The sequence below is a fragment of the Mirounga angustirostris genome, unplaced genomic scaffold (assembly GCF_029215605.1).
Source record: "Mirounga angustirostris isolate CCGP_5_RB_7025 unplaced genomic scaffold, mMirAng1.0.hap1 SCAF_15, whole genome shotgun sequence".
NCBI lineage: Eukaryota > Metazoa > Chordata > Mammalia > Carnivora > Phocidae > Mirounga > Mirounga angustirostris.
In genome coordinates this window covers 56,614,366-56,627,363 of record NW_026991723.1, presented here as the reverse complement: position 1 = coordinate 56,627,363, position 12,998 = coordinate 56,614,366, and the positions used below count along the sequence as shown (strand labels likewise).

Sequence of the window (12,998 nt, the reverse complement as noted above, 5' to 3'; positions counted from 1 at the left end):
AGTACACTATTCAGTATGACACCAGTGCTATCATTGAAAAACAAGCAAAAAGGAATATATTCTTTGGGCATACATATGTGATAAAACTATTTATTTTTTTCTTTTCTTTTCTTTATTTATTTATTCATGAGAGACAGAGAGAGAGGCAGAGGGAGAAGCAGGCTCCCAAGGAGCAGAGAGCCCGATGCGGGACTCGACCCCAGGACGCTTAACCATCTGAGCCACCCAGGCGCCCAAAACTATTTATTTTTTTAAAGATTTTATTTTATTTTTTGCAAGGGAGAGTGAGCACGAGTGAGGGGAGGGGCAGAGGGAGAAGCAGGCTCCCCGCTGAGCAGGGAGCCTGATATGGGGCTCGATTCCAGGACTCTGGGATCATGACCTGAGCTGAAGGCAGATGCTTAACTGACTGAGCCACCCAGGTGCCCCCAGATAAATCTACTTTAAAAAAAAGAAGGGATGGGGGTGCCTGGCTGGCTCAGTTGGTGGAGCTTGTGACTCTTGATCTTGGAGCTGTGAGTTTGAGCCCCACATTGGGTTAAATAAAATCTTAAAGAATAAAATAAAAATAAAATCTTAAAAAAAAAAAGGAAAGACAGATAGGAAGCGTATGGGGCCGTAAAGACCAAAGACCTCACTAAGAAGGTGACTTTACACAAAGACTTGAAGGGGGAGAGGGAGTGAGCCATGTGGACACCAGAGAGAGAGCATTCCAGGCTGAGGGAAGCCACTGAAAGGCCCTCAGGTGGGAGTGTGGAGGGCCACTACTGGAATGGAAAAAGGGAAGGAAGAGTGGAAGAAGAGAAGGTCAGACAAGTAGGTTAAGGTGAACTGAGGCCAGGCCCAGGGGAGAGGTAAGCCCAAGGCCTGGGGCAGAGGTAAGGGAGGTCTCTGGAAGAGAGAGGCAGACGAGATTGGGCGCATTCAGGGTAGGATGGCCGTAGGTCTCACTGCAGGCAGATAGGCAGGAAGGAAGGAAGGAAAGAAGTAGGATGAGGTGGGGTGGGCGTCACAGTGCCTTGTGGGTCCCTGGCTCTTAGCTCTGCTGTCACACACACACACACACACACACACACACACACACACACACACACGGTCTCTCTTGTAACTGCGCCCTTAGCTCTGCTGTCACTCACTCACACACACACACACACACACACACACACACGGTCTCTCTTGTAACCGCGCCCTTAGCTCTGCTGTCACTCACTCACTCACACACACACACACACACACGCGGTCTCTCTTGTAACCGCGCCCTTAGCTCTGCTGTCACTCACTCACACACACACACACACACACGCGCGCGCGCGTCTCTCCTGTAACTGCGCCCTGGCTGGATCCAGGAGATGCATCTGTGTAGCTCTGGGAGCCAGGTTGGGATATGAGTCATGGAAGTCCTGTTCAGCTCCCATTCTCCAAGGCCCTAGCCCAACACAAACTGGCTGTGTGACCTGGACGGAACCCCTCCCTTCTCTGAGTCTCATTTTCCCTATCTATGCATGAGGCTTGGATTTGTTGGTGTCTGCGGGGAGACCCCAGCTCTGACTTCTTCAGTACTTTGCAGTCTCATGTCATGACCTCACTTCCCTTCCCCCACCCCAACTGAGGCTGTGGTTGAAACGGGGACAGGGTAGGGCAGGAACAACTCCCAGCCCCAGGCCAGGCCACTTCAGGACTTTGCAGATGAAAGTTTGCTCCTCAGCGTGGTGGTCCTGGCTTTGGGAGAGCCCCTCACTCCCTCTCCTTGCCTGTTCTTCCCACTCAGGGCCTCCGAGGACAGGCACCCACAGGCAGCACGCCGGTCGGGCTAGTCTGTCTCCTCCCTCAGATGGGGTCCTGCAGCCCAGAAAGAGATGGGAGCAGCCATCTCGGGCCAGGCTGGGGTCCTGTGGCCCCTCAGAGCTGTGCAGCCTGACCCATGGCTATGTACCTACCTCTGTGCTGACCCTGAAGTGGGAAAGAGGTATGACCCAGTCCTCCTGGGTGCCGCAGGGCCCATACTGGGGCCCCTGAGAGCACAAAGAGGGCAGTCAGGCTGGATGCAAATCCTGGCTCTTACCACTCACTAGCTGGCTGACTTTAGGTAAGACAGGATAATAATAGCTCCCACCTCACAAGGCTGCTGGGATGAGAAAATGAGTCTGCCTGGCATGTGGGCAGTGCGTTCCCTGTTGCCATGCTACACCCTCCTGTGGTCCTCACATCATCATGCCCATCTTACATCCAAGGAAGCTGAGGCCTGGGGAGATTGGCTTGGTAAGGGGTAGACAGTAGGGATTCCAGTCCTTACCAATATGGCCTTGCCTAGTTTTTTTGTTTGGTCCCTAAATTGTGAAATACATCCTATAAATATGCATATATAACATACAGGTACAGTTAAAATAATGAAACACTAAAAAAACAAAGACCCCTAATGAACAAATAACCCCAAACACTCAAGTGCCCTCCACTGAGCTTTGGCATGTTACTGAACCTCTCTGGGCCTCCATTTCCTCATCTGTAAAATGGGGATAATGAAGCTCAGAGGCGAGGTGCTTCAGGTTTCAATTTTGCCCTTGGCACTTTGCTGTGATGAAGCAGGGTGAGGAAGAATTTGCCAGAGGTCATGGTCTCCCCTTACATCTGTGCTCAGGAGTCAAGGGGGTGGGTAGGTGCTGGAGGGTGTGTGCAGGGGCTTCTGGAGGGGATGCTTATGCTCTTGGCCCAGTTGGGGGTCTTAATAAGGGCGGTTGGACCTTCATAGGCTGGGTCAGGGGCAGAGAGAGAAGACACACAGCTCAGAGCCAGGTACACCCAGGCACACAGATGAGGTCTTAAATCTGGGACTGATCCCTTGAGTCCTCCAGGGACCCAACAAAATCCCCATCGGCTGGTAAGGAGGATTCCTCAGATGGGGGTCACAAAAGGCCCTTGGCACAGTCCAGCCAGGTCCAGCAAGAATGTGTTCCTGTCCTCCCCACTGCCCCAGAACCCCCACTCTATTCTGGCCTCTTGCCCCAGGTCGAGGACATTAGGGAGAAGATGAACTTCTAAGGGAGAATCAGTGCTGGGGTAGGAGAGACTGGAAAGTAGTGTATATACTAGGAGAGAGTTTGGAGGTTGGACATGCTGAACTGGAGGTGTTTGTGGGGCATCCAGGGATAAACACAGGCTGGGCTAGAGATAGAGCTTTTAAGTCCAGAGAGGCACATGAAGGCTTGCAGATGGATGAGGTGGCCCAGAGAGAGATGATGGAGTCCTGGAGAGTACCCATGTTTAAGAGATGGCTAAAGGGGAGGAGGCAGCCAAGGCCCATGATCTCCCCTGGCCCCAGGAACCCTAATTGACTTGTACTATGGGGCCAGCCCCTTCTCTCAGAAGGTTCAGAACGGTCAGGCAAGCAAAAGAAGCCCAGACTCTCCTAGGCAACCAGGAGGAAAACTCCAGAGACCCCCACCACACAGGACTTTCCTGTAGCACTGAGTCCTCCAACTTCAACCCCCAGCTCTGGCTCCAGAAATGTCTGATTCCTGCCCTGTCCTCAGCTCCCTGCCCTCTAGATGATGGAGTGCCCAGAGTACAGTCCTTAGACCTCTTCTCTTTCACCCTCCTTCCCAACGTGACCTTACCAGCCTGTAAATACCATTATATGCCAACAGCTCCCCAAATTAGATCTCCTGTCCAATCCTGTTTCCAGACTTTAGATTCCCATGTACAACCACCCACTGAACAGATTTTCATCCCTCAAGCCTGCTCCTCCCACACTCTTTCCTATCTCAGTAAATGGCAAATTCAGTCTTCCCGTTGCTCAGGCCAAAATCTTTGAAGTCGTCCCTGACTCCATTCTCTCTCACACCCCACCCACATCCCAGCTGTTAGCAAACCCTATAGGTGTTACCTGCAAAATTATCTAGAAACCAACCACTTCTCATCACCCCACCACCATCACCCAGACCTCTCTTGGATTACAGAAGTCGTCTTCTGATCATCTTCCAGCCTTTTTGCTCTGAGTCACCCCTATAGTGTAGTCTCAATACATCAGCTGGAATGTTCCTTTCAAAAAATAAGCCAAACCACATCCTTTACTCCTCTGCCCTAAGCCTCCCAATGGTCTCCAGGCCCCTGCTTCTTTCTCCCTATTCATTCCCCTACAGCTGGATGGCTTTGCTGTTCCTTCAAGGTACATGGGATGTTTCCACCATTGAGTCTTCGCAATGGCTGTTCCCTCTGCCTGGGATGTTTTTCCTTCAGATATCTGCGTGACTTATGTTTTTCCCCGTGCTTATGCTGTTTATGTCAACAAACAGAAAACAGTATTTTAAAAAAATGGAGAGGTAATAATTTTTAAAGATACTGGTTATAAACTCTACTAAAAAGTTTTAAGTAAGAGCTTTTTTTGAAGCAAAGTGGAACCGCTACCCCACCACTCCCCAGGCTCCTGGTTTGGGGATACATACTGTCCCTTAGCAGCCATTCTAGGAAAAGTCCCATTTTCTGGGGGTTGCTGGTGTTCCCTACATTAGAACACAGTATAAACTTCCATCCCACCTGTCCTGACCTGCCAGATATTGCAGTCCCAGAGACTCCAAGGTAAACTGTGTGTGTAGTGGAGGACACAGGTTTTGGAGTCCGGCCTTACAGGAATTTCAGATCCCCAATTATTCATTGAGTGATCTCGGGCAAGGGACCTAACTTCAACCTTTACCCATTGGTAAAATGGAGATAGTAATATATACTTCAGGGGCACCTGGGTGATGCCATTGGTTGAGCATCTAACTTTTGGTTTCGGCTTAGGTCATGATCTCGTATCGTGGGATCAAGCTCTGTGTTGGGCTCCGTGCTCAGTGGGGAGTCTGCTTGAGATTCTTTCTCTCCCTCTCTCCCAGGAGGCTATGCCTTATGAAGAGTTACCGCATAAAGCCTGAGGCTGAGGGTGGCCCGGGCCACTGGGAAGGGCTCCAAGGGAATCCTGTTTGGGGAAGACAGTTGCCCTTTCCTTGAGGACTCAGACACCTCCCGACCTAGATTCCAGTCTTGGCCTGGCTCACACTGAGAGTGACCCCATGGAGCCTTGCCCCTTCTGGGCTAGGCCTTTGTAGACTGAGGGTTGGGCTAGCTTAGAGCTCTTTGGGGATTTGTGGGCTCTAAAAAGCCATGAGAGATCGTCTGGGGTATCTGTGCTGAGGTCATGTAGGGAGCTTGGGAGGAAGAAATTTCACAATGGGTATGGCTGGGCATATGAAAGGACTGATGAGGAAGGCAGGTCTGTGAAGGTGACCAGGCATTCACACCCCAATTTTAGAAGAGAAGGCACACTAGCAGGTTATCCTTAGAGAACAAGGTCTCCAGGCTTTCAGGCATGAAGCAAGAAGGCTGACACCATGATGGAAGGATCCCCTCCCCCAAACCTAAATCACAGGACCCACTGTTTGAGACTTTGAACCTCTCCTACAAGACTGACATTCTTTCTTCCCCTCCCGTGGTCTGCTCTCTGGCCTGTCCAGGACAGGATCCAGAGCTGCTTCACACAGACCCCTGCAATCAGGAGGGCTGCTTTCATCTCCAAGCCTGAATACAACCTCCCACTGCACCTCAGACTGGCACCACTGTTGAAAGGAGCCAGCCCTGCCTGACAAGCCAGAGGGAATTCCAGAGATAAGAACTTGGGTCTCTGAAAAGCTCTGGCCCCATAAAGAACCTCCTGCTGAAGGAGAGGGCGGGCCTGGAAGGGGAAGGGATGCTATCACCTGATTCTCAGGGAGCAGTAATGTGGGGTCGTCACCCGTGGGATTCCTCCACGAATGGATTCCTTTAGTCCACATGTAAATTCTTGCCCAAGGCCACTGCTCAGTGGAGAATCTGCCAAACCCATGAGAAAGGAGCTTCCCCTTGCTGAGGGGGCCTGGGGCCCCTTTAGTGATCCGAGGGGTGTTAGCTCCCCGATGACCCCAAGCATCCTATCCAATCTCCTGAATCTCTTCCCTTTGCAGCACTAACCCCCATCCTCATCTTTCACTTGGATCACTCCCTATAGCTCTTTCCTGGGTCTCTTGCCTCAAAGTTAATCCTCCAATCCCTTCTATACACTCTGCTGGAGACACTGCTCTAGAACTGGGCGGGCAAACTAAGGTCCTTGGCCAAATCCAGCCTGCTGCCTGTTTTTGTACAACCCATGAGCTAAAAATGGTTTTAGCTGGGAAAAAAATGATATTGTGACATGAAAAATTGTATGAGATTCTAATTTCAGTGTCTATAAAATAAGGTATTGCGGGGACAGAGTCATGCTCATTTGCTTATGTATTGTCTGCGGCCACTTTGACATCACAATGGCAGAGCTGGGTAGCTGCAACAGAAACTCTAAGACTCACAAAGCCTAAAATATTTCCTATTTGGACCTTTACAGAAAACATTTGCTGACTCCCACTCTGGATCAAAAATCCAGTCATGCCATTCTCTGCTTAGGACCCTCCAGTGGCTCCTTGTGGTTCTCCACAGCTGACCCCTTCCTACCTCTCCAGCCTCATCACCTGTCCTTCCAGTTGTCTGCCCACTCTGAACAAATAACTGTTCTTCAACCCCACCACAAACCACATCCCTGGGCTTGTCTTACGCTATTTATCTTTCCTTGGCATGCTTCTCTTCTTCTTCTAATGGCAGACTACCATCTTAAGACTCAGCCCAAATGTTTCCTCCCGTTTCCCTTCTCCCAACCACGAGAGCTAACCCACTCCTACCACGTCACAGGAAACTCCTCTTATGGCTCTACTCAGCTTTTAATAACAGACTAATGACTTATTTGTAGATGACCAATTCCATTATAGATATTTGTTCAGGTATGTGTCCTCTGCTGGATTACTAACTGTGAAGAACAGGCCACAGCCTTAGCACAAGGCTGCACGTGGTGGGCACATAAGCATTCTCCAGAAGAGGTCTGTTTAGCATTCTATACTTTTACTTAGCTAATAGTATGGAGGAAGAAGATGCTTATATATTTTCCAGATACTAAGTATCTTTTTTTTTTTTTTTAAGAGAGGGAGACAGACAGAGAGAGGTGGGTGGGGGAGGAGCAGAGGGAGGACAGACAGAATCTTAAGCAGCCTCCACGCCCAGAGCAGAGCTCATCTCATAACCCTGAGATCATGACCTGAGCTGAAATCAAAAGTCAGAAGCTTAACGGACTGAGCTACCCAGGTGCCCCTCATTTTTTTTTTAAGTAAACTCTACACCCCACATGGGGCTTGAACTCATGACCCCAAAATTAGAGTCAGATGCTCTACCAGCTGAGCCAGTCAGGCACCCCCAAGTATCATTTATATAAACTTTTAGCATTCATGATAGATCAGGCACCTACATGTATCTGATCTCATTTAATCTTTACAACGACCCTGCTAAGGCAGGTGGATACCTCCATTCCATCAAGTGGCGAGTTATGTGGCACAGCTGGCATCTAGAATCAGGTCTCCTGCCTCCTGAATTCTGAGATGTTCTTCATGAGCAGGTCATCCATTGAACCACTGCTTCAAAGATGTTAACAGATGCTCGTGGGCTTCCTGCTGTGTTTGGGGCCACTGACCCTGTGCTAAATGAGTCGAGAGAGAGGAGGTTTTGTAGTTTTCCATCTCCTCCCTCCAGTTGCTTCTTCTTCTTCCTATACCTGCTGCCTCTCAAGGCAGATTGTCTGGGTCAGGACCAAAGGGTGGTCCTGCTCTTCCTATGAAAACTAAGTGCCAGTTTTGTGACATCACTTCTGAAATCCGTTGCTCTGGGGCTTGGGCTTGCTCTGGACAAAGAAGTTGTTGCAAGTCCGGCCTCCAAGCTGGAAGGGTGCCACGGCAGAGAGGGCCAAACTAATGTTAACTGTCAATGCACCTGCCTTTACAAAAGACTCAAGAATGCCTCCAGAGGGCTGTTGGGATAAGCCCTGGACTGTCCACATACTTCTGTGAATATTTAAACAGAAGTCCAGAGCTCAGAGACAAGGAGAGCCAATACAGCTGCTCCAGGCCTGGGAGAAAGCAACACAGGAAAGGTAAATCTATCTGAGACTCTTTCTCAACCAAAGAGGAGTTAGGGCTACACTGGTCAGTACACAGAGGCCACAGTGTGAACCTGGCAGGAGGAGGAGCTTGCTCTATGTCCTCTACCATCATAGCATATATAGCTCAACTGCAACAGGACAGGCTCGGTGATGTGGTATGAGCCACATCCCTGAACTCTAGAAAATGGAATTCTGTAAAGCACCCTGACCCCTTTTCTAGGTCTAGAACTGATGGCATTAAGAACCCCTAAGATCAATTCAGCCAGATAGACCTATGAGAGTTTTTGGCAAAAGACTCAGATAAGATAGCTAGGTTTAACACAACACGTGTGATTCTGGATGTGTTTGGTATTTTGGACTGAGAAGTTCACTTGTGTCTTTCCAAAGATTGTGATCAGTTTGGATTAATCCAAAAAATGAGGTGCAGCTAATGTTGCAGGCATTTTTAAGAGGAAGATGGATAATTGGGACAACTGAGGCTTTGACTAAGTGCCACTTTCATGCTAAAATTCTGGTTTGTTCAAATCAAACCCAATGTTCCCCCGGCCCTCTGAGCAATCAGTGATGGTGGAGCTTCTGCAAATACATGACTGAATCACTAGTGACCATCTAGTCAGAGATCTGGCTGTACTGAAACACTTTATACAGACAGAAGAGAGGACAAGGGAATTTCTGACACACTCATGCTTTGGACGTATCAGTACAAGACAGTATGTGAGACTGTGTGTGAGTCCACCAGGCAGTTGGGAACAAGCATGATTTATCTGCTGGCAAACAAGTCTCCATCACACCTAATCATTCTTTTATCTAAGTGCATCTTGATCTTCTCAGTCCTGGACATCAAAGTAGTCAATTACTGGTTCCTTGGCTATTTTCTGTAAATTACTGCTTGCAGGATTCCTGAAAAGCAAACAAAGAATGATCAATCTTTTCTTTGGGGGAAACAGACTGAAGTCTTCAGAAAGTTAAGGATCAGCCAATTTGCCATTTGCAAAGCTTTGATAAGATAGGGGGGCCCACATGAGCTGGGAACTATTAGAATTTGGTGATGGGCATACAAGGGTTCACTATATTAACATATTCTCTACTCTAAAAGTTTTCCACAATAAAGTTTTATACAAAAATAAAGCAAACAAAGGGAAAAAAAGATAGCATGGCATAAACAGGCCAAAGATCCCACACGGTTATGTTGAGGTAGTATTGGACACAGCTGTGGAATAACATGTGGAATACCTTCACATTTCCCAAACCACTGCCCACATGGATATGGAGCTGGGCTGACTAGAATCCAGGCCGTCTGCTCTCCAGGGGTGAAGCAGGGCTGGTCCTGGGGAACTACACTGATCTAGACAATCCTTGCCAAGGTTATGCCCAATGGGCAACACCTAGCTGTCCTGTCCAGTCTTTGGGAACACTGCTTGCTAAGGCCATCATGGTGACCCTATAAACTGCCCTTCCCGCCCTCCCAGAGGTTTTGTATAAGAGGTTCTGGTAGGGCAGCTGTGTGGAAGGCCAGGACAGCATTAGGGACCCTGCTGGGTTTTAGAGCAACTTTCAGCAATGCTGCCTCAGTCACAATAAGGGGAAAAGGGATGGTGCTCCTTCCCTGCTCCTAAGACTTGCTGCTTGCCAATGTGGTTTTCTTTTCTCTTTAAATCATGAAAATATGTTTTTGTTATAAAAATTATTTAAACCATACAGAAGTAGACAGGTCAAAACACAAAAGTCTCTACCTTCACTGCAACCCCGCCCACTAGCTGACTTTCACCTCCACAATAACTTTGTGAACCATGTGATGTTCCTAAATCCTCTGGTGTGACAGACTGAATCCACTTCCCAGTGTCACCACCTACACCATGGAAGTTATGTCCAGTGACTTTTTCCCAGAGGGGAAGTGGGCATTACGAACATCAAACTTGGGACCCCTCAGGCAGGAACAAATGTCTGACCTCCCAGTCAAACCTTACTAATTTGAACAAAGCACCCCAAGGCCAGGCCTGAGAGGTTGCCAATGGCTGGTGGAGTCCCAGACAGTTCAGCCCCTGCTGGCGTCTCTGAATAGACAGGGCCTTTGGAAAGCAGCTGAAGGATCCTTACTTGTCTGTCTGATGTCTGTGATGAGGAATTGGTGGTGGAGGTCGTGACTGCATTTCCCTTTCAAGGACACATGTCAGCGTGCTAGGAGGACAAATGGACTTCCCTCTGATAAAAGTCAGAACACAGAGTATTGAAAGTGAGAACTGTTTGTGGAGACAGGCAGACGGCTGGGAATCCAGTCAAGACTCTCACTGTGCAGCTGCTAAGGGCTCTGATGTGATCCATCCCCTCTCAGGCATGGTCACCTTCATTTAGCCCTCGTCCTCCCACTCACCTCTGCCCGGGCCTGTTAGCTGCTCCCTCTCATCCCATGCTCAAGTTTTCTTCACTGGTAAGAACCTACTCTGTCAGGTTCTGACAGTGATCCTAGATCCTCCCTGTCACTTCCCAGCTCACACTGCAGCCTCAGTTTCTTCTACTGGCACACACTGTTTACGGGGGATGCCCTGAATCAGAGTCCAGCATTTTTTGCTTTCATCATGCCGGAGGACAAGGGAAAAAGGGACAGACAGATGGGATGGGCAGGCACTCAAGCCAGGCCCTCAGGGTCTGTTCCCTGGGCCTGAGGAAATGCTGCCTCCAGTGTTGCTCATGAATCAGGGCAGACAAGAGCCTTGTGTGTCTTTAGGCATGTCTGTCCTGGGGACTGAAGCATGGGCTTTGCTCTCTGGTTCAGACCTTTAGATCAGACCTTCTGATCATGTCAGAAAGGCTAGCCCAGAAGCAGATTTTCTATCTATTCTTCTAGGAGAGGAATTAAGGCAAGCAAATGTTGGTAGACCTTGCTTCCGAGGTTCAGCTTGCCGAAATGAGCATTCCTCCTGTGATGGCAAGATCAACCCACCTGACTGCAGTGACCACGACATTGCGCTTTGGTTCACTGTCATAGCTCACGCTCTCCAGGCCATACACTTGGGCCAGGTCGTGGATGATCCGGCGGTGGTCTCTGTTCATGGGAGGGAAGCAGTGGCTCTTCTTACTATTCTTTCCCTGTATTGAGGGAAAAGATGACTGATTGATAAAATCATCCTGCAAACAGAATATACTTACAAAGGTCCAAAACAGCTGGGTCAACAAAGAGGTGGTTGAGTTTTAGAGGCCCACAGCATACAGTATTTTGCTGGCTGCTAAGCAAGCTGAGGGGTTTGGGAGGATGAGGTCTGATGCACTTCCTTCATCTATTCTTTGAGCTGCAATAGTAGCAGCTGGCCAGGGTTAGTAAGTGAAAAGAAACTAGGTGGACAGTATAATGGTTCCTCCTACCGGGCTGGTAACTGGGGAGTAAGTGATATACCCAAGAAATGAATAAATAAATTGAAGACCTAAAACAAGACAGTCTCATTTCTTATAAAAATATATTCTACACTAAAAATCATGAGTGTGCAGGTACAGACACACTAGCAGGGAAATACATTTGCACAGGTTTCCTAGTTAGAGAGGAACAATGATCCCATTTTTTCCTTCATGTTAGTATCCTGGGAAGTGGGAACAGAGGGAACGAAGGGAGGAAGAGCAGGGGCTAAGGGAGATGGTGGGAAGGAAATCCACCTTCATTAGATATGGAACTAATACAGGCATCTCATCCTCATTCACGGTCCCCACGGAATAAAGAGGGAGCCACCCTGAGGTTGGCTGCTTCTGACTAAAAGACTTTTCCCTTAAAGCTATCTCCAGGACAAGGGCTCTAGTCATTCAACTTTTGATCCTTACCCAAGGGTTTCTACTCTGCCTGGGGGGTAATAAAGAACCAGTGTGCCCTATCATTCAACAGCCCCCCAGAGACTATGTCTTCCTAAGTACCCAACAGTCATTCAGCTGTCACTACTGAATGCCTCTGGCTTTCCAGAGCTTCTTCACCCAATCTTAGCCACTAAGCTAAGATTTTTTATTTACACTGAATTTGATGGAGCATATCTTTGCTGAACCAGGACAAGGCTTCCATGGATGTTATAATGGCTGGGCTTTTGGGAAAGATAAGGATCGTTAAGAAGTTGTGACATTTTCCTGTAACTACTCTACACTGATGGTGTTTCTGGGACTTGATTTTTTTTTTTTTTTAATCAAGCTAGCCTTAGAGACATGTCCAGTTGGATGTTTTGACTTCAACCTTATTCACGGCCTCCACAAGGGCTTCCATTTCTTTTTCAATGTCACTGACAAACTTTAAATCCTTCCTGAAATGAGAAATCACCACAGTTAATTTCCTCTGTTCCTGCTCTTTGAGACTCCCTTCCACCCACACTCTCTGCCCTAACCTGCAGACAATGAACAATGTGGGCGGAAAAATGGCAAAGGTCAGGAATTGTCAGATAACAGAAGACTGACTGTGAATAACAAAGGAAGAGAAAAAGAAAACAAGTATGAGAAAGGAGATGATGGGAAGGAGAAAGAGCTGTCTGGAGGGTCAGGACACAGGAGGAAAATAACAGCTATTACTGCCCAAGTGAGGGCCGGCCCATGTCGGCAGCCAGAGATCTCTCAGGTCAGGCTAGTCCAAGCCCTAGGAGCCCCAAACTTCTACTACAGGGTCCACACACCCACACCCCATGCTCAATTCTTCAAGGGGACAATTGTGAGAAACCAAGAAAGGATTTTTATTAAGCATCATATAATCTCTTATAATAGATATATAAACTTTAACTGGCTCAATCACAGAGGAGTACGTATTAGTTACTACAACTTAAAACACCAAACACTCTTGTAAGCCAAATTAAGAAAGCTGGTAACAAGTTACATACATACCTGGCATCGTCTTTTAAACTGTCACTGAATTTTGACCCTGAAGAACGTACATTGAAAGGATCGGAATCCTCACTAATATGAAATGCCTCTGCTAACCGCCTGAAAATAAGAGAGAAATAAGTAAATAAAAGGAAAGGGG

General features: G+C 48.1%; 1 protein-coding gene across 14 annotated transcripts in view; it reads right to left on the bottom strand.

Moving 5' to 3' along the window:
- Positions 1-12,998, bottom strand: part of NFX1 (nuclear transcription factor, X-box binding 1) — an 89,075-nt gene that overhangs the window by 7,599 nt on the left and 68,478 nt on the right. For 2 of the 14 annotated variants that reach the window (XR_006792143.3, XR_010407671.1), the window contains exons 20-25: positions 12,860-12,958; positions 12,225-12,291; positions 10,962-11,107; positions 10,118-10,222; positions 8,812-8,920; positions 7,388-7,561 (exon numbers count right to left, since the gene is read on the bottom strand). Coding sequence is in view for 8 of the 14 variants with exons in the window: in XM_054509252.2 (XP_054365227.1) it covers positions 8,848-8,920; positions 10,118-10,222; positions 10,962-11,107; positions 12,225-12,291; positions 12,860-12,958 (490 nt within the window). In the remaining 6 variants the exon portion in view is untranslated. Of the gene's footprint in view, positions 1-64; positions 7,562-7,945; positions 8,921-10,117; positions 10,223-10,961; positions 11,108-12,187; positions 12,292-12,859; positions 12,959-12,998 lie in introns of those variants that run through there. The other 12 variants (XR_010407672.1, XM_054509252.2, XM_045882534.3 and 9 more) reach the window with 9 other exon arrangements.